Source organism: Cyanistes caeruleus, chromosome 3 (assembly GCF_971803275.1).
Source record: "Cyanistes caeruleus chromosome 3, bCyaCae1.hap1.1, whole genome shotgun sequence".
NCBI lineage: Eukaryota > Metazoa > Chordata > Aves > Passeriformes > Paridae > Cyanistes > Cyanistes caeruleus.
The window spans coordinates 422235-445502 of NC_141703.1; the positions used below are offsets into that span (position 1 = coordinate 422235).

At 31.1% G+C, this 23268-nt stretch overlaps 1 protein-coding gene across 1 annotated transcript; it reads left to right on the top strand.

Moving 5' to 3' along the window:
• Positions 1-4118: 4118 nt before the first annotated feature.
• LOC147653855 (uncharacterized) lies at positions 4119-16926 on the top strand. Its single transcript, XM_086879442.1, has 4 exons — positions 4119-4681; positions 6198-6339; positions 11485-11626; positions 14309-16926. The coding sequence occupies exons 1-4, from the start codon at positions 4272-4274 to the stop codon at positions 14581-14583; spliced, it is 969 nt and encodes a 322-aa protein (XP_086735568.1). The 5' UTR covers positions 4119-4271; the 3' UTR covers positions 14584-16926.
• The last annotated feature ends 6342 nt before the right edge of the window (positions 16927-23268 follow it).

The window sequence follows — 23268 nt, forward strand, 5'->3', positions numbered from 1 at the left end:
GTTTATTTCTTATTTATGGCTATATCTCTCTATCTCTCTATCACTCTATCTCTCTGTCTATCTATCTATCTATCTATCTATCTATCTATCTATCTATCTATCTATCTATCTATGTATCTCCCTATCAATATATCTCTCCATCACCCTATATACGTTTCTTTATTATAGATGTGTATATTTTCATTTCTATATTAATCATTTAAAAGCCCTGCCTCTAAGCCTCTAACCAAATAAAAAACAATTAAACCCTTGTTTTAAATGTTTTTAATATCTATTTCTATAATATTGATCTTTTATACTTGTACACACAGACACAATGCATAACAGATATTAAAGTACATCACCATCTATCCCTATAGTTTTCATACGGATCATTAATTAACTTGTCCAGATTTGGATTACTGGAATTCATTTCTTCTTTTATGGCTCCATCTATCTATCTATCCATCTATCTATCCATCTATCTATCTATCCATCTATCTGTCTGTCTGTCTCTCTATCTATCTATCTATCTATCTATCTATCTATCTATCTATCTATCTATCTATCTATCTATCTATCTATCTATCTATCTATCTATCTATCTATCTATCTATCTATCTATCTATCTATCTATCTATATACATTTCTTTCTTATAGATGTGTATATTTTCATTTCTATATTATTCTATATATCACAGCTGCAGTACCGCTCTGTGTCCACAAGGCGGCAGCACTGCCGCAGAGCTCAGCCCGGGGCGGGCGGGGGGGCGCCCCTGCACGTGCAGAGAAGCGAGGGCAGAAACCACGTGTGCAACCCCCTTCCAAAAATTCTTCTCCGAGGTACGTCCCAAAACCCACCCCCCATCGAAACTTAGCAAGCCCTGCCTCTAACCAAATAAAAAACAAAATACACCTTCACTTAAATGTAATTAATATTTATTTCTATCATATTGAGCTATATTTATACACATAGATAAAATGCATAATCAATATAAAAATATATGAACGTCTATCCATATATTTTTCAAATTGAATATTAATCTACTTGTCTAGTTTTAGATAACTTGGGTTTTTTTTTGGTTTTTATTTCAATTTATACATAGATATATCTCCCTTTATTTATTTCTTTATTATAGATGTGTATATTTTCATTTCTATATTAATCGTTTAAAAGCCCTGCCTCAAAGCCTCTAACCAAATAAAAAACAATTAAACCCTTGTTTAAAATGTTTTCAATATCTATTTCTATAAAATTGATCTTTTATATTTGTACACACAGATACAATGCATAACAGATATTAAAGTACATCACCATCTATCCCTATAGTTTTCAAACTGATCATTAATTTACTTGTCCAGATTTGGATTACTGGTATTTATTTCTTCTTTTATGGCTTTATCTATCTATCTATCTATCTATCTATCTATCTATCTATCTATCTATCTATCTATCTATCTATCTATCTCTCTATCTCTCTATCTCTCTATCTATCTATCATCTATCTATCTATCTATCTATCTATCTATCTATCTATGTATCTCCCTATCTATATATCTCTCTATCACCCTATATACGTTTCTTTATTATAGATGTGTATATTTTCATTTCTATATTAATCATTTAAAAGCCCTGCCTCTAAGCCTCTAACCAAATAAAAAACAATTAAACCCTTGTTTTAAATGTTTTTAATATCTATTTCTATAATATTGATCTTTTATACTTGTACACACAGACACAATGCATAACAGATATTAAAGTACATCACCATCTATCCCTATAGTTTTCATACTGATCATTAATTTACTTGTCCAGATTTGGATTACTGGTATTTATTTCTTCTTTTATGGCTCTATCTATCTATCTATCTATCTATCTATCTATCTCACTACATATATTTCTTTCTTATAGATGTGTATATTTTCATTTCTATATTATTCATTTAAATGCCATGCCTTTAATTAAATAAAAAGAGAAAAGCCCCTTGTATAAAAAAATTAATATATTTTCCTATAATATTGACCTTCTATCTTTATACACACAGATATAATGCATAACAGATATTAAAGCACATTACCATCTATCTATATAGTTTTCATACTGATCATTAATTAACTTGTCCAGATTTGGATTACTGGAATTCATTTCTTCTTTTATGGCTCTATCTATCTATCTATCTATCTCTCTATCTCCCTATATTTATTTCTTTTTTATAGATGTGTATATTTTCATTTCTATATTATTCATTTAAATGCCATGCCTGTAACCAAATAAAAACCAGTAATTCCCTTGATTGAAAGATTTATAATATCTATTTCTAGAATATTGATTTTCTTTATTTATACACACAGAGATATAATGCACAACAGATATTAAAATACATTACCATCTATCCGTATATTTTTCATATTGAATATTAACCAGCTTGTCTAGATATAGATAATTTGTGTTTATTTCTTATTTATGGCTATATCTCTCTATCTCTCTATCACTCTATCTATCTATCTATCTATCTATCTATCTATGTATCTCCCTATCTATATATCTCCCTATCTATCACCCTATATACGTTTCTTTATTATAGATGTGTATATTTTCATTCCTATATTAATCATTTAAAAGCCCTGCCTCTAAGCCTCTAACCAAATAAAAAACAATTAAACCCTTGTTTTAAATGTTTTTAATATCTATTTCTATAATATTGATCTTTTATATTTGTACACACAGACACAATGCATAACAGATATTAAAGTACATCACCATCTATCCCTATAGTTTTCATACTGATCATTAATTTACTTGTCCAGATTTGGATTACTGGGATTACTGGTATTTATTTCTTCTTTTATGGCTCTATCTATCTATCTATCTATCTATCTATCTATATCACTACATACATTTCTTTCTTATAGATGTGTATATTTTCATTTCTATATTATTCATTTAAATGCCATGCCTTTAATTAAATAAAAAAAGAAAAGCCCCTTGTATAAAAAAATTAATATATTTTCCTATAATATTGATCTTCTATATTTATACACACAGATATAATGCATAACAGATATTAAAGTACATTACCATCTATCTATATAGTTTTCATACTGATAATTAATTTACTTGTCCAGATTTGGATTACTGGTATTCATTTCTTCTTTTATGGCTCTATCTATCTATCTATCTATCTATCTATCTATCTATCTATCTATCTATCTATCTATCTATCTATCTATCTATTTATCCCCCTATCTATCTCCCTATCTCTATATCTCCCTATCTCTATATCTCCCTATCTATCACCCTATATACATTTCTTTATTATAGATGTGTATATTTTCATTTCTATATGAATCATTTAAAAGCCCTGCCTCTAAGCCACTAACCAAATAAAAAACAATTAAACCCTTGTTTTACATGTTTTTAATATCTATTTCTATAATATTGATCTTTTATATTTGTACACACAGACACAATGCATAACAGATATTTAAGTACATCACCATCTATCCCTATAGTTTTCATACTGATCATTAATTTACTTGTCCAGATTTGGATTACTGGAATTCATTTCTTCTTTTATGGCTCTATCTTTCTATCTATCTATCTATCTATCTATCTATCTATCTATCTATCTATCTATCTATCTATCTATCTCCCTATATTCATTTCTTTATTGTAGATGTGTATATTTCCATTTCTATGTTATTGATTTAAATGTCAAGCATTTAAGTAAATAGGGGCGCCCAGTGAAAGGAGCCGCGGCGAGGTACGGGTCGTCGCGAGTGCCAGAAGCCCCAGAACGCGGCCGCGGTAAGGACCCCGGCAGAGTGAGGCGTCTTCACCGCTGCCTGTCGGCGCCCGACCTGCTGGCGCCCGGCCCCGGCGCCGCCGAGCGCACAGCCCGTGTCCGCACGGCCGGAAAAGCCGCGGAAAATTGCGCCGGAGCGGCGTCGGCGCCGGAGTGTTTGTCAGGCAGTCAATCGCACGCACCCACCGCCCGGGGTCCTTCCATTTTCCCGCCTTTTTGGCCGCCATCCTTGGGAGGTCAAGCCGGGCACGACCGGGCAGCCATGTTGTGCGTGGCGTGACGTCACTTCCGCCCTTCCTCGCCGCCATCTTTGTTGTGGCTGAAGCCACTTCCGGCAGAGCGGCCATCTTTGTTGTGGCACAATTTAGGCCCCCGCTGCTCTCAGCGCGTCTGTCTAACTTACTTGCCTGAACGAAAAACCTGCCGACGCTGACCGACTCCGAGCACTCCGCCCGATTGTCCGCCGCCTTTCCCGGGGCGAGGACGATGGCGGCGGGGCTCAGCGGCTCCGTAGCTGGGCGGCGGCCGCGCCTGCGGCGGCAGGCATTGGAGTCAACGCCTCTGCCGGGGTCCTCCCGGCCGGCTCCGGAGGGGGGGGGGGGCCGTCGCGGCTCGGCTCGGTTCGGCTCTTTCCGGCCCGTTTCGGCTCGGCTCTTTCCGTCCCGCTTCGGCTCGGTTCGGCATCGCCCGCTTCGGCTCGGCTCGAACCTCCTCGGCCCCCGCTCGGCCCCGCCCCGCCCGGCTCGGCGCACAGCTGCAGTACCGCTCTTTGCCCACAAGGCGGCAGCACTGCCGCAGAGCTCAGCCCGGGGCGGGCGGGGGGGCGCCCCTGCACGTGCAGAGAAGCGAGGCAAGAAACCACGTGTGCAACCCCCTTCCAAAAATTCTTCTCCGAGGTACGTCCCAAAACCCACCCCCCATCGAAACTTAGCAAGCCCTGCCTCTAACCAAATAAAAAACAAAATACACCTTCACTTAAATGTAATTAATATTTATTTCTATCATATTGAGCTATATTTATACACATAGATAAAATGCATAATCAATATAAAAATATATGAACGTCGATCCATATATTTTTCAAATTGAATATTAATCTACTTGTCTAGTTTTAGATAACTTGGGTTTTTTTTTGGTTTTTATTTCAATTTATACATAGATATATCTCCCTTTATTTATTTCTTTATTATAGATGTGTATATTTTCATTTCTATATTACTCGTTTAAAAGCCCTGCCTCTAAGCCTCTAACCAAATAAAAAACAATTAAACCCTTGTTTTAAATGTTTTTAATATCTATTTCTATAATATTGATCTTTTATATTTGTACACACAGACACAATGCATAACAGATATTAAAGTACATCACCATCTATCCCTATAGTTTTCATACTGATCATTAATTTACTTGTCCAGATTTGGATTACTGGTATTTATTTCTTCTTTTATGGCTCTATCTATCTATCTATCTATCTATCTATCTATATCACTACATACATTTCTTTCTTATAGATGTGTATATTTTCATTTCTATATTATTCATTTAAATGCCTTGCCTTTAATTAAATAAAAAAAGAAAAGCCCCTTGTATAAAAAAATTAATATATTTTCCTATAATATTGATCTTCTATATTTATACACACAGATATAATGCATAACAGATATTAAAGTACATTACCATCTATCTATATAGTTTTCATACTGATAATTAATTTACTTGTCCAGATTTGGATTACTGGAATTCATTTCTTCTTTTATGGCTCTATCTATCTATCTATCTATCTATCTATCTATCTATCTATCTATCTATCTATCTATCTATTTATCCCCCTATCTATCTCCCTATCTATATATCTCCCTATCTATGTATCTCCCTATCTATCACCCTATATACATTTCTTTATTATAGATGTGTATATTTTCATTTCTATATGAATCATTTAAAAGCCCTGCCTCTAAGCCTCTAACCAAATAAAAAACAATTAAACCCTTGTTTTACATGTTTTTAATATCTATTTCTATAATATTGATCTTTTATATTTGTACACACAGACACAATGCATAACAGATATTAAAGTACATCACCATCTATCCCTATAGTTTTCATACGGATCATTAATTAACTTGTCCAGATTTGGATTACTGGAATTCATTTCTTCTTTTATGGCTCCATCTATCTATCTATCCATCTATCTATCCATCTATCTATCTATCCATCTATCTGTCTGTCTGTCTCTCTATCTATCTATCTATCTATCTATCTATCTATCTATCTATCTATCTATCTATCTATCTATCTATCTATCTATCTATCTATCTATCTATCTATCTATCTATCTATCTATCTATCTATATACATTTCTTTCTTATAGATGTGTATATTTTCATTTCTATATTATTCTATATATCACAGCTGCAGTACCGCTCTGTGTCCACAAGGCGGCAGCACTGCCGCAGAGCTCAGCCCGGGGCGGGCGGGGGGGCGCCCCTGCACGTGCAGAGAAGCGAGGCAAGAAACCACGTGTGCAACCCCCTTCCAAAAATTCTTCTCCGAGGTACGTCCCAAAACCCACCCCCCATCGAAACTTAGCAAGCCCTGCCTCTAACCAAATAAAAAACAAAATACACCTTCACTTAAATGTAATTAATATTTATTTCTATCATATTGAGCTATATTTATACACATAGATAAAATGCATAATCAATATAAAAATATATGAACGTCTATCCATATATTTTTCAAATTGAATATTAATCTACTTGTCTAGTTTTAGATAACTTGGGTTTTTTTTTGGTTTTTATTTCAATTTATACATACATATATCTCCCTTTATTTATTTCTTTATTATAGATGTGTATATTTTCATTTCTATATTAATCGTTTAAAAGCCCTGCCTCTAAGCCTCTAACCAAATAAAAAACAATTAAACCCTTGTTTAAAATGTTTTCAATATCTATTTCTATAAAATTGATCTTTTATATTTGTACACACAGATACAATGCATAACAGATATTAAAGTACATCACCATCTATCCCTATAGTTTTCAAACTGATCATTAATTTACTTGTCCAGATTTGGATTACTGGTATTTATTTCTTCTTTTATGGCTTTATCTATCTATCTATCTATCTATCTATCTATCTATCTATCTATCTATCTATCTATCTATCTATCTATCTATCTCTCTATCTCTCTATCTCTCTATCTCTCTATCTATCTATCATCTATCTATCTATCTATCTATCTATCTATCTATGTATCTCCCTATCTATATATCTCTCTATCACCCTATATACGTTTCTTTATTATAGATGTGTATATTTTCATTTCTATATTAATCATTTAAAAGCCCTGCCTCTAAGCCTCTAACCAAATAAAAAACAATTAAACCCTTGTTTTAAATGTTTTTAATATCTATTTCTATAATATTGATCTTTTATACTTGTACACACAGACACAATGCATAACAGATATTAAAGTACATCACCATCTATCCCTATAGTTTTCATACTGATCATTAATTTACTTGTCCAGATTTGGATTACTGGTATTTATTTCTTCTTTTATGGCTCTATCTATCTATCTATCTATCTATCTATCTCACTACATATATTTCTTTCTTATAGATGTGTATATTTTCATTTCTATATTATTCATTTAAATGCCATGCCTTTAATTAAATAAAAAGAGAAAAGCCCCTTGTATAAAAAAATTAATATATTTTCCTATAATATTGACCTTCTATCTTTATACACACAGATATAATGCATAACAGATATTAAAGCACATTACCATCTATCTATATAGTTTTCATACTGATCATTAATTAACTTGTCCAGATTTGGATTACTGGTATTCATTTCTTCTTTTATGGCTCTATCTATCTATCTATCTATCTCTCTATCTCCCTATATTTATTTCTTTATTATAGATGTGTATATTTTCATTTCTATATTATTCATTTAAATGCCATGCCTGTAACCAAATAAAAAACAGTAATTCCCTTGATTGAAAGATTTATAATATCTATTTCTATAATATTGATTTTCTTTATTTATACACACAGAGATATAATGCACAACAGATATTAAAATACATTACCATCTATCCGTATATTTTTCATATTGAATATTAACCAGCTTGTCTAGATATGGATAATTTGTGTTTATTTCTTATTTATGGCTATATCTCTCTATCTCTCTATCTCTCTGTCTATCTATCTATCTATCTATCTATCTATCTATCTATCTATCTATGTATCTCCCTATCAATATATCTCTCTATCACCCTATATACGTTTCTTTATTATAGATGTGTATATTTTCATTTCTATATTAATCATTTAAAAGCCCTGCCTCTAAGCCTCTAACCAAATAAAAAAAAATTAAACCCTTGTTTTACATGTTTTTAATATCTATTTCTATAATATTGATTTTTTATATTTGTACACACAGACACAATGCATAACAGATATTAAATTAGATCACCATCTATCCCTATAGTTTTCATACTGATCATTAATTTACTTGTCCAGATTTGGATTACTGGAATTCATTTCTTCTTTTATGGCTCTATCTATCTATCTATCTATCTATCTATCTCACTACATATATTTCTTTCGTATAGATGTGTATATTTTCATTTCTATATTATTCATTTAAATGCCATGCCTTTAATTAAATAAAAATAGAAAAGCCCCTTGTATAAAAAAATTAATATATTTTCCTATAATATTGATCTTTTATATTTATACACACAGATATAATGCATAACAGATATTAAAGCACATTACCATCTATCTATATAGTTTTCATACTGAGAATTAATTTACTTGTCCAGATTTGGATTACTGGTATTCATTTCTTCTTTTATGGCTCTATCTATCTATCTATCTATCTATCTATCTATCTATCTATCTATCTATCTATCTATCTATCTATCTATCTATTTATCCCCCTATCTATCTCCCTATCTCTATATCTCCCTATCTATATATCTCCCTATCTATCACCCTATATACATTTCTTTATTATAGATGTGTATATTTTCATTTCTATATTAATCATTTAAAAGCCCTGCCTCTAAGCCTCTAACCAAATAAAAAACAATTAAACCCTTGTTTTACATGTTTTTAATATCTACTTCTATAATATTAATCTTCTATATTTGTACACACAGACACAATGCATAACAGATATTAAAGTACATCACCATCTATCAATATAGTTTTCATACTGATCATTAATTAACTTGTCCAGATTTGGATTACTGGTATTCATTATTTCTTTTATGGCTCTATCTATCTATCTATCTATCTATCTATCTATCTATCTATCTATATATCTCCCTATATTTATTTCTTTATTATAGATGTGTATATTTTCATTTCTATATTATTCATTTAAATGCCATGCCTGTAACCAAATAAAAACCAGTAATTCCCTTGATTGAAAGATTTATAATATCTATTTCTAGAATATTGATTTTCTTTATTTATACACACAGAGATATAATGCACAACAGATATTAAAATACATTACCATCTATCCGTATATTTTTCATATTGAATATTAACCAGCTTGTCTAGATATAGATAATTTGTGTTTATTTCTTATTTATGGCTATATCTCTCTATCTCTCTATCACTCTATCTATCTATCTATCTATCTATCTATCTATCTATGTATCTATGTATCTCCCTATCTATATATCTCCCTATCTATCACCCTATATACGTTTCTTTATTATAGATGTGTATATTTTCATTCCTATATTAATCATTTAAAAGCCCTGCCTCTAAGCCTCTAACCAAATAAAAAACAATTAAACCCTTGTTTTAAATGTTTTTAATATCTATTTCTATAATATTGATCTTTTATATTTGTACACACAGACACAATGCATAACAGATATTAAAGTACATCACCATCTATCCCTATAGTTTTCATACTGATCATTAATTTACTTGTCCAGATTTGGATTACTGGGATTACTGGTATTTATTTCTTCTTTTATGGCTCTATCTATCTATCTATCTATCTATATCACTACATACATTTCTTTCTTATAGATGTGTATATTTTCATTTCTATATTATTCATTTAAATGCCATGCCTTTAATTAAATAAAAAAAGAAAAGCCCCTTGTATAAAAAAATTAATATATTTTCCTATAATATTGATCTTCTATATTTATACACACAGATATAATGCATAACAGATATTAAAGTACATTACCATCTATCTATATAGTTTTCATACTGATAATTAATTTACTTGTCCAGATTTGGATTACTGGTATTCATTTCTTCTTTTATGGCTCTATCTATCTATCTATCTATCTATCTATCTATCTATCTATCTATCTATCTATCTATCTATCTATCTATCTATTTATCCCCCTATCTATCTCCCTATCTCTATATCTCCCTATCTCTATATCTCCCTATCTATCACCCTATATACATTTCTTTATTATAGATGTGTATATTTTCATTTCTATATTAATCATTTAAAAGCCCTGCCTCTAAGCCTCTAACCAAATAAAAAACAATTAAACCCTTGTTTTACATGTTTTTAATATCTATTTCTATAATATTGATCTTTTATATTTGTACACACAGACACAATGCATAACAGATATTAAAGTACATCACCATCTATCCCTATAGTTTTCATACAGATCATTAATTTACTTGTCCAGATTTGGATTACTGGTATTCATTTCTTCTTTTATGGCTCTATCTATCTATCTATCTATCTATATATCTCCCTATATTTATTTCTTTATTATAGATGTGTATATTTTCATTTCTATATTATTCATTTAAATGCCATGCCTGTAACCAAATAAAAAACAGTAATTCCCTTGATTGAAAGATTTATAATATCTATTTCTATAATATTGATTTTCTTTATTTATACACACAGAGATATAATGCACAACAGATATTAAAATACATTACCATCTATCCGTATATTTTTCATATTGAATATTAACCAGCTTGTCTAGATATGGATAATTTGTGTTTATTTCTTATTTATGGCTATATCTCTCTATCTCTCTATCACTCTATCTCTCTGTCTATCTATCTATCTATCTGTCTATCTATCTATCTATCTATCTATCTATCTATCTATCTATCTATGTATCTCCCTATCAATATATCTCTCTATCACCCTATATACGTTTCTTTATTATAGATGTGTATATTTTCATTTCTATATTAATCATTTAAAAGCCCTGCCTCTAAGCCTCTAACCAAATAAAAAACAATTAAACCCTTGTTTTAAATGTTTTTAATATCTACTTCTATAATATTGATCTTTTATATTTGTACACACAGACACAATGCATAACAGATATTAAAGTACATCACCATCTATCCCTATAGTTTTCATACGGATCATTAATTAACTTGTCCAGATTTGGATTACTGGAATTCATTTCTTCTTTTATGGCTCCATCTATCTATCTATCCATCTATCTATCCATCTATCTATCTATCCATCTATCTGTCTGTCTGTCTCTCTATCTATCTATCTATCTATCTATCTATCTATCTATCTATCTATCTATCTATCTATCTATCTATCTATCTATCTATCTATCTATCTATCTATCTATCTATCTATCTATATACATTTCTTTCTTATAGATGTGTATATTTTCATTTCTATATTATTCTATATATCACAGCTGCAGTACCGCTCTGTGTCCACAAGGCGGCAGCACTGCCGCAGAGCTCAGCCCGGGGCGGGCGGGGGGGCGCCCCTGCACGTGCAGAGAAGCGAGGCAAGAAACCACGTGTGCAACCCCCTTCCAAAAATTCTTCTCCGAGGTACGTCCCAAAACCCACCCCCCATCGAAACTTAGCAAGCCCTGCCTCTAACCAAATAAAAAACAAAATACACCTTCACTTAAATGTAATTAATATTTATTTCTATCATATTGAGCTATATTTATACACATAGATAAAATGCATAATCAATATAAAAATATATGAACGTCTATCCATATATTTTTCAAATTGAATATTAATCTACTTGTCTAGTTTTAGATAACTTGGGTTTTTTTTTGGTTTTTATTTCAATTTATACATAGATATATCTCCCTTTATTTATTTCTTTATTATAGATGTGTATATTTTCATTTCTATATTAATCGTTTAAAAGCCCTGCCTCTAAGCCTCTAACCAAATAAAAAACAATTAAACCCTTGTTTAAAATGTTTTCAATATCTATTTCTATAAAATTGATCTTTTATATTTGTACACACAGATACAATGCATAACAGATATTAAAGTACATCACCATCTATCCCTATAGTTTTCAAACTGATCATTAATTTACTTGTCCAGATTTGGATTACTGGTATTTATTTCTTCTTTTATGGCTTTATCTATCTATCTATCTATCTATCTATCTATCTATCTATCTATCTATCTATCTATCTATCTCTCTATCTCTCTATCTCTCTATCTCTCTATCTATCTATCATCTATCTATCTATCTATCTATCTATCTATCTATCTATCTATGTATCTCCCTATCTATATATCTCTCTATCACCCTATATACGTTTCTTTATTATAGATGTGTATATTTTCATTTCTATATTAATCATTTAAAAGCCCTGCCTCTAAGCCTCTAACCAAATAAAAAAAAATTAAACCCTTGTTTTAAATGTTTTTAATATCTATTTCTATAATATTGATCTTTTATACTTGTACACACAGACACAATGCATAACAGATATTAAAGTACATCACCATCTATCCCTATAGTTTTCATACTGATCATTAATTTACTTGTCCAGATTTGGATTACTGGGATTACTGGTATTTATTTCTTCTTTTATGGCTCTATCTATCTATCTATCTATCTATCTATATCACTACATACATTTCTTTCTTATAGATGTGTATATTTTCATTTCTATATTATTCATTTAAATGCCATGCCTTTAATTAAATAAAAAAAGAAAAGCCCCTTGTATAAAAAAATTAATATATTTTCCTATAATATTGATCTTCTATATTTATACACACAGATATAATGCATAACAGATATTAAAGTACATTACCATCTATCTATATAGTTTTCATACTGATAATTAATTTACTTGTCCAGATTTGGATTACTGGTATTCATTTCTTCTTTTATGGCTCTATCTATCTATCTATCTATCTATCTATCTATCTATCTATCTATCTATCTATCTATCTATCTATCTATCTATCTATTTATCCCCCTATCTATCTCCCTATCTCTATATCTCCCTATCTCTATATCTCCCTATCTATCACCCTATATACATTTCTTTATTATAGATGTGTATATTTTCATTTCTATATGAATCATTTAAAAGCCCTGCCTCTAAGCCTCTAACCAAATAAAAAACAATTAAACCCTTGTTTTACATGTTTTTAATATCTATTTCTATAATATTGATCTTTTATATTTGTACACACAGACACAATGCATAACAGATATTAAAGTACATCACCATCTATCCCTATAGTTTTCATACAGATCATTAATTTACTTGTCCAGATTTGGATTACTGGTATTCATTTCTTCTTTTATGGCTCTATCTATCTATCTATCTATCTATATATCTCCCTATATTTATTTCTTTATTATAGATGTGTATATTTTCATTTCTATATTATTCATTTAAATGCCATGCCTGTAACCAAATAAAAAACAGTAATTCCCTTGATTGAAAGATTTATAATATCTATTTCTATAATATTGATTTTCTTTATTTATACACACAGAGATATAATGCACAACAGATATTAAAATACATTACCATCTATCCGTATATTTTTCATATTGAATATTAACCAGCTTGTCTAGATATGGATAATTTGTGTTTATTTCTTATTTATGGCTATATCTCTCTATCTCTCTATCACTCTATCTCTCTGTCTATCTATCTATCTATCTGTCTATCTATCTATCTATCTATCTATCTATCTATCTATCTATCTATGTATCTCCCTATCAATATATCTCTCTATCACCCTATATACGTTTCTTTATTATAGATGTGTATATTTTCATTTCTATATTAATCATTTAAAAGCCCTGCCTCTAAGCCTCTAACCAAATAAAAAACAATTAAACCCTTGTTTTAAATGTTTTTAATATCTACTTCTATAATATTGATCTTTTATATTTGTACACACAGACACAATGCATAACAGATATTAAAGTACATCACCATCTATCCCTATAGTTTTCATACGGATCATTAATTAACTTGTCCAGATTTGGATTACTGGAATTCATTTCTTCTTTTATGGCTCCATCTATCTATCTATCCATCTATCTATCCATCTATCTATCTATCCATCTATCTGTCTGTCTGTCTCTCTATCTATCTATCTATCTATCTATCTATCTATCTATCTATCTATCTATCTATCTATCTATCTATCTATCTATCTATCTATATACATTTCTTTCTTATAGATGTGTATATTTTCATTTCTATATTATTCTATATATCACAGCTGCAGTACCGCTCTGTGTCCACAAGGCGGCAGCACTGCCGCAGAGCTCAGCCCGGGGCGGGCGGGGGGGCGCCCCTGCACGTGCAGAGAAGCGAGGCAAGAAACCACGTGTGCAACCCCCTTCCAAAAATTCTTCTCCGAGGTACGTCCCAAAACCCACCCCCCATCGAAACTTAGCAAGCCCTGCCTCTAACCAAATAAAAAACAAAATACACCTTCACTTAAATGTAATTAATATTTATTTCTATCATATTGAGCTATATTTATACACATAGATAAAATGCATAATCAATATAAAAATATATGAACGTCTATCCATATATTTTTCAAATTGAATATTAATCTACTTGTCTAGTTTTAGATAACTTGGGTTTTTTTTTGGTTTTTATTTCAATTTATACATAGATATATCTCCCTTTATTTATTTCTTTATTATAGATGTGTATATTTTCATTTCTATATTAATCGTTTAAAAGCCCTGCCTCTAAGCCTCTAACCAAATAAAAAACAATTAAACCCTTGTTTAAAATGTTTTCAATATCTATTTCTATAAAATTGATCTTTTATATTTGTACACACAGATACAATGCATAACAGATATTAAAGTACATCACCATCTATCCCTATAGTTTTCAAACTGATCATTAATTTACTTGTCCAGATTTGGATTACTGGTATTTATTTCTTCTTTTATGGCTTTATCTATCTATCTATCTATCTATCTATCTATCTATCTATCTATCTATCTATCTATCTATCTATCTATCTCTCTATCTCTCTATCTCTCTATCTCTCTATCTCTCTATCTATCTATCATCTATCTATCTATCTATCTATCTATCTATCTATCTATCTATGTATCTCCCTATCTATATATCTCTCTATCACCCTATATACGTTTCTTTATTATAGATGTGTATATTTTCATTTCTATATTAATCATTTAAAAGCCCTGCCTCTAAGCCTCTAACCAAATAAAAAACAATTAAACCCTTGTTTTAAATGTTTTTAATATCTATTTCTATAATATTGATCTTTTATACTTGTACACACAGACACAATGCATAACAGATATTAAAGTACATCACCATCTATCCCTATAGTTTTCATACTGATCATTAATTTACTTGTCCAGATTTGGATTACTGGTATTTATTTCTTCTTTTATGGCTCTATCTATCTATCTATCTATCTATCTATCTCACTACATATATTTCTTTCTTATAGATGTGTATATTTTCATTTCTATATTATTCATTTAAATGCCATGCCTTTAATTAAATAAAAAGAGAAAAGCCCCTTGTATAAAAAAATTAATATATTTTCCTATAATATTGACCTTCTATCTTTATACACACAGATATAATGCATAACAGATATTAAAGCACATTACCATCTATCTATATAGTTTTCATACTGATCATTAATTAACTTGTCCAGATTTGGATTACTGGTATTCATTTCTTCTTTTATGGCTCTATCTATCTATCTATCTATCTCTCTATCTCCCTATATTTATTTCTTTATTATAGATGTGTATATTTTCATTTCTATATTATTCATTTAAATGCCATGCCTGTAACCAAATAAAAACCAGTAATTCCCTTGATTGAAAGATTTATAATATCTATTTCTATAATATTGATTTTCTTTATTTATACACACAGAGATATAATGCACAACAGATATTAAAATACATTACCATCTATCCGTATATTTTTCATATTGAATATTAACCAGCTTGTCTAGATATGGATAATTTGTGTTTATTTCTTATTTATGGCTATATCTCTCTATCTCTCTATCTCTCTGTCTATCTATCTATCTATCTATCTATCTATCTATCTATCTATCTATCTATGTATCTCCCTATCAATATATCTCTCTATCACCCTATATACGTTTCTTTATTATAGATGTGTATATTTTCATTTCTATATTAATCATTTAAAAGCCCTGCCTCTAAGCCTCTAACCAAATAAAAAACAATTAAACCCTTGTTTTACATGTTTTTAATATCTATTTCTATAATATTGATTTTTTATATTTGTACACACAGACACAATGCATAACAGATATTAAAGTAGATCACCATCTATCCCTATAGTTTTCATACTGATCATTAATTTACTTGTCCAGATTTGGATTACTGGGATTACTGGTATTTATTTCTTCTTTTATGGCTCTATCTATCTATCTATCTATATCACTACATACATTTCTTTCTTACAGATGTGTATATTTTCATTTCTATATTATTCATTTAAATGCCATGCCTTTAATTAAATAAAAAGAGAAAAGCCCCTTGTATAAAAAAATTAATATATTTTTCTATAATATTGATCTTCTATATTTATACACACAGATATAATGCATAACAGATATTAAAGTACATTACCATCTATCTATATAGTTTTCATACTGATCATTAATTTACTTGTCCAGATTTGGATTACTGGGATTACTGGTATTTATTTCTTCTTTTATGGCTCTATCTATCTATCTATCTATCTATCTATCTATCTCACTACATATATTTCTTTCTTATAGATGTGTATATTTTCATTTCTATATTATTCATTTAAATGCCATGCCTTTAATTAAATAAAAAAAGAAAAGCCCCTTGTATAAAAAAATTAATATATTTTCCTATAATATTGACCTTCTATATTTATACACACAGATATAATGCATAACAGATATTAAAGCACATTACCATCTATCTATATAGTTTTCATACTGATCATTAATTAACTTGTCCAGATTTGGATTACTGGTATTCATTTTTTCTTTTATGGCTCTATCTTTCTTTCTATCTATCTATCTATCTATCTATCTATCTATCTATCTATCTATCTATCTATCTATCTATCTATCTATCTATTTATCCCCCTATCTATCTCCCTATCTATATATCTCCCTATCTATATATCTCCCTATCTATCACCCTATATACATTTCTTTATTATAGATGTGTATATTTTCATTTCTATATTAATCATTTAAAAGCCCTGCCTCTAAGCCTCTAACCAAATAAAAAACAATTAAACCCTTGTTTTACATGTTTTTAATATCTATTTCTATAATATTGATTTTTTATATTTGTACACACAGACACAATGCATAACAGATATTAAATTAGATCACCATCTATCCCTATAGTTTTCATACTGATCATTAATTTACTTGTCCAGATTTGGATTACTGGAATTCATTTCTTCTTTTATGGCTCTATCTATCTATCTATCTATCTATCTATCTCACTACATATATTTCTTTCGTATAGATGTGTATATTTTCATTTCTATATTATTCATTTAAATGCCATGCCTGTAACCAAATAAAAACCAGTAATTCCCTTGATTGAAAGATTTATAATATCTATTTCTAGAATATTGATTTTCTTTATTTATACACACAGAGATATAATGCACAACAGATATTAAAATACATTACCATCTATCCGTATATTTTTCATATTGAATATTAACCAGCTTGTCTAGATATAGATAATTTGTGTTTATTTCTTATTTATGGCTATATCTCTCTATCTTTCTATCACTCTATCTATCTATCTATCTATCTATCTATCTATCTATCTATCTATGTATCTCCCTATCTATATATCTCCCTATCTATCACCCTATATACGTTTCTTTATTATAGATGTGTATATTTTCATTCCTATATTAATCATTTAAAAGCCCTGCCTCTAAGCCTCTAACCAAATAAAAAACAATTAAACCCTTGTTTTAAATGTTTTTAATATCTATTTCTATAATATTGATCTTTTATATTTGTACACACAGACACAATGCATAACAGATATTAAAGTACATCACCATCTATCCCTATAGTTTTCATACTGATCATTAATTTACTTGTCCAGATTTGGATTACTGGGATTACTGGTATTTATTTCTTCTTTTATGGCTCTATCTATCTATCTATCTATCTATCTATCTATATCACTACATACATTTCTTTCTTATAGATGTGTATATTTTCATTTCTATATTATTCATTTAAATGCCATGCCTTTAATTAAATAAAAAAAGAAAAGCCCCTTGTATAAAAAAATTAATATATTTTCCTATAATATTGATCTTCTATATTTATACACACAGATATAATGCATAACAGATATTAAAGTACATTACCATCTATCTATATAGTTTTCATACTGATAATTAATTTACTTGTCCAGATTTGGATTACTGGTATTCATTTCTTCTTTTATGGCTCTATCTATCTATCTATCTATCTATCTATCTATCTATCTATCTATCTATCTATCTATCTATCTATCTATTTATCCCCCTATCTATCTCCCTATCTCTATATCTCCCTATCTCTATATCTCCCTATCTATCACCCTATATACATTTCTTTATTATAGATGTGTATATTTTCATTTCTATATTAATCATTTAAAAGCCCTGCCTCTAAGCCACTAACCAAATAAAAAACAATTAAACCCTTGTTTTACATGTTTTTAATATCTATTTCTATAATATTGATCTTTTATATTTGTACACACAGACACAATGCATAACAGATATTAAAGTACATCACCATCTATCCCTATAGTTTTCATACTGATCATTAATTTACTTGTCCAGATTTGGATTACTGGAATTCATTTCTTCTTTTATGGCTCTATCTTTCTATCTATCTATCTATCTATCTATCTATCTATCTATCTATCTATCTATCTATCTATCTATCTATCTATCTATCTATCTCCCTATATTCATTTCTTTATTGTAGATGTGTATATTTCCATTTCTATGTTATTGATTTAAATGTCAAGCATTTAAGTAAATAGGGGCGCCCAGTGAAAGGAGCCGCGGCGAGGTACGGGTCGTCGCGAGTGCCAGAAGCCCCAGAACGCGGCCGCGGTAAGGACCCCGGCAGAGTGAGGCGTCTTCACCGCTGCCTGTCGGCGCCCGACCTGCTGGCGCCCGGCCCCGGCGCCGCCGAGCGCACAGCCCGTTTCCGCACGGCCGGAAAAGCCGCGGAAAATTGCGCCGGAGCGGCGTCGGCGCCGGAGTGTTTGTCAGGCAGTCAATCGCACGCACCCACCGCCCGGGGTCCTTCCATTTTCCCGCCTTTTTGGCCGCCATCCTTGGGAGGTCAAGCCGGGCACGACCGGGCAGCCATGTTGTGCGTGGCGTGACGTCACTTCCGCCCTTCCTCGCCGCCATCTTTGTTGTGGCTGAAGCCACTTCCGGCAGAGCGGCCATCTTTGTTGTGGCACAATTTAGGCCCCCGCTGCTCTCAGCGCGTCTGTCTAACTTACTTGCCTGAACGAAAAACCTGCCGACGCTGACCGACTCCGAGCACTCCGCCCGATTGTCCGCCGCCTTTCCCGGGGCGAGGACGATGGCGGCGGGGCTCAGCGGCTCCGTAGCTGGGCGGCGGCCGCGCCTGCGGCGGCAGGCATTGGAGTCAACGCCTCTGCCGGGGTCCTCCCGGCCGGCTCCGGAGGGGGGGGGGGGCCGTCGCGGCTCGGCTCGGTTCGGCTCTTTCCGGCCCGTTTCGGCTCGGCTCTTTCCGTCCCGCTTCGGCTCGGTTCGGCATCGCCCGCTTCGGCTCGGCTCGAACCTCCTCGGCCCCCGCTCGGCCCCGCCCCGCCCGGCTCGGCGCACAGCTGCAGTACCGCTCTTTGCCCACAAGGCGGCAGCACTGCCGCAGAGCTCAGCCCGGGGCGGGCGGGGGGGCGCCCCTGCACGTGCAGAGAAGCGAGGCCAGAAACCACGTGTGCAACCCCCTTCCAAAAATTCTTCTCCGAGGTACGTCCCAAAACCCACCCCCCATCGAAACTTAGCAAGCCCTGCCTCTAACCAAATAAAAAACAAAATACACCTTCACTTAAATGTAATTAATATTTATTTCTATCATATTGAGCTATATTTATACACATAGATAAAATGCATAATCAATATAAAAATATATGAACGTCGATCCATATATTTTTCAAATTGAATATTAATCTACTTGTCTAGTTTTAGATAACTTGGGTTTTTTTTTGGTTTTTATTTCAATTTATACATAGATATATCTCCCTTTATTTATTTCTTTATTATAGATGTGTATATTTTCATTTCTATATTACTCGTTTAAAAGCCTTGCCTCTAAGCCTCTAACCAAATAAAAAACAATTAAACCCTTGTTTTAAATGTTTTTAATATCTATTTCTATAATATTGATCTTTTATATTTGTACACACAGACACAATGCATAACAGATATTAAAGTACATCACCATCTATCCCTATAGTTTTCATACTGATCATTAATTTACTTGTCCAGATTTGGATTACTGGTATTTATTTCTTCTTTTATGGCTCTATCGATCTATCTATCTATCTATCTATCTATCTATCTATCTATATCACTACATACATTTCTTTCTTATAGATGTGTATATTTTCATTTCTATATTATTCATTTAAATGCCTTGCCTTTAATTAAATAAAAAAAGAAAAGCCCCTTGTATAAAAAAATTAATATATTTTCCTATAATATTGATCTTCTATATTTATACACACAGATATAATGCATAACAGATATTAAAGTACATTACCATCTATCTATATAGTTTTCATACTGATAATTAATTTACTTGTCCAGATTTGGATTACTGGAATTCATTTCTTCTCTTATGGCTCTATCTATCTATCTATCTATCTATCTATCTATCTATCTATCTATCTATCTATCTATCTATCTATCTATCTGTCTATCTATTTATCCCCCTATCTATCTCCCTATCTATATATCTCCCTATCTATGTATCTCCCTATCTATCACCCTATATACATTTCTTTATTATAGATGTGTATATTTTCATTTCTATATGAATCATTTAAAAGCCCTGCCTCTAAGCCTCTAACCAAATAAAAAACAATTAAACCCTTGTTTTACATGTTTTTAATATCTATTTCTATAATATTGATCTTTTATATTTGTACACACAGACACAATGCATAACAGATATTAAAGTACATCACCATCTATCCCTATAGTTTTCATACTGATCATTAATTTACTTGTCCAGATTTGGATTACTGGAATTCATTTCTTCTTTTATGGCTCTATCTATCTATCTATCTATCTATCTATCTATCTATCTATCTATCTATCTATCTATTTATCCCCCTATCTATCTCCCTATCTATATATCTCCCTATCTATCACCCTATATACATTTCTTTATTATAGATGTGTATATTTTCATTTCTATATTAATCATTTAAAAGCCCTGCCTCTAAGCCTCTAACCAAACAAAAAACAATTAAACCCTTGTTTTACATGTTTTTAATATCAATTTCTATAATATTAATCTTCTATATTTGTACACACAGACACAATGCATAACAGATATTAAAGTAGATCACCATCTATCCCTATAGTTTTCATACTGATCATTAATTTACTTGTCCAGATTTGGATTACTGGTATTTATTTCTTCTTTTATGGCTCTATCTATCTATCTATCTATCTATCTATATCACTACATATATTTCTTTCTTATAGTTGTGTATATTTTCATTTCTATATTATTCATTTAAATGCCATGCCTTTAATTAAATAAAAAAAGAAAAGCCCCTTGTATAAAAAAATTAATATATTTTCCTATAATATTGACCTTCTATATTTATACACACAGATATAATGCATAACAGATATTAAAGCACATTACCATCTATCTATATAGTTTTCATACTGATCATTAATTTACTTGTCCAGATTTGGATTACTGGTATTCATTTCTTCTTTTATGGCTCTATCTATCTATCTATCTATCTATCTATCTATCTATCTATCTATCTATCTATCTATCTATCTATTTATCCCCCTATCTATCTCCCTATCTCTATATCTCCCTATCTCTATATCTCCCTATCTATCACCCTATATACATTTCTTTATTATAGATGTGTATATTTTCATTTCTATATTAATCATTTAAAAGCCCTGCCTCTAAGCCTCTAACCAAATAAAAAACAATTAAACCCTTGTTTTACATGTTTTTAATATCTATTTCTATAATATTGATCTTTTATATTTGTACACACAGACACAATGCATAACAGATATTAAAGTACATCACCATCTATCCCTATAGTTTTCATACAGATCATTAATTTACTTGTCCAGATTTGGATTACTGGTATTCATTTCTTCTTTTATGGCTCTATCTATCTATCTATCTATCTATATATCTCCCTATATTTATTTCTTTATTATAGATGTGTATATTTTCATTTCTATATTATTCATTTAAATGCCATGCCTGTAACCAAATAAAAAACAGTAATTCCCTTGATTGAAAGATTTATAATATCTATTTCTATAATATTGATTTTCTTTATTTATACACACAGAGATATAATGCACAACAGATATTAAAATACATTACCATCTATCCGTATATTTTTCATATTGAATATTAACCAGCTTGTCTAGATATGGATAATTTGTGTTTATTTCTTATTTATGGCTATATCTCTCTATCTCTCTATCACTCTATCTCTCTGTCTATCTATCTATCTATCTATCTATCTATCTATCTATCTATCTATGTATCTCCCTATCAATATATCTCTCCATCACCCTATATACGTTTCTTTATTATAGATGTGTATATTTTCATTTCTATATTAATCATTTAAAAGCCCTGCCTCTAAGCCTCTAACCAAATAAAAAACAATTAAACCCTTGTTTTAAATGTTTTTAATATCTATTTCTATAATATTGATCTTTTATACTTGTACACACAGACACAATGCATAACAGATATTAAAGTACATCACCATCTATCCCTATAGTTTTCATACGGATCATTAATTAACTTGTCCAGATTTGGATTACTGGAATTCATTTCTTCTTTTATGGCTCCATCTATCTATCCATCTATCTATCTATCCATCTATCTGTCTGTCTGTCTCTCTA

Bases quoted from the DNA above. Each gene is read 5' to 3' on its own strand.
- LOC147653855 (XM_086879442.1), top strand. From the start codon at position 4,272: ATGGCGGCGGGGCTCAGCGGCTCCGTAGCTGGGCGGCGGCCGCGCCTG. The intron at 4,682-6,197 runs GTACGTCCCAAA...TATATATCACAG, and splicing joins TCCAAAAATTCTTCTCCGAG to CTGCAGTACCGCTCTGTGTC. The intron at 11,627-14,308 runs GTACGTCCCAAA...TATATATCACAG, and splicing joins TCCAAAAATTCTTCTCCGAG to CTGCAGTACCGCTCTGTGTC.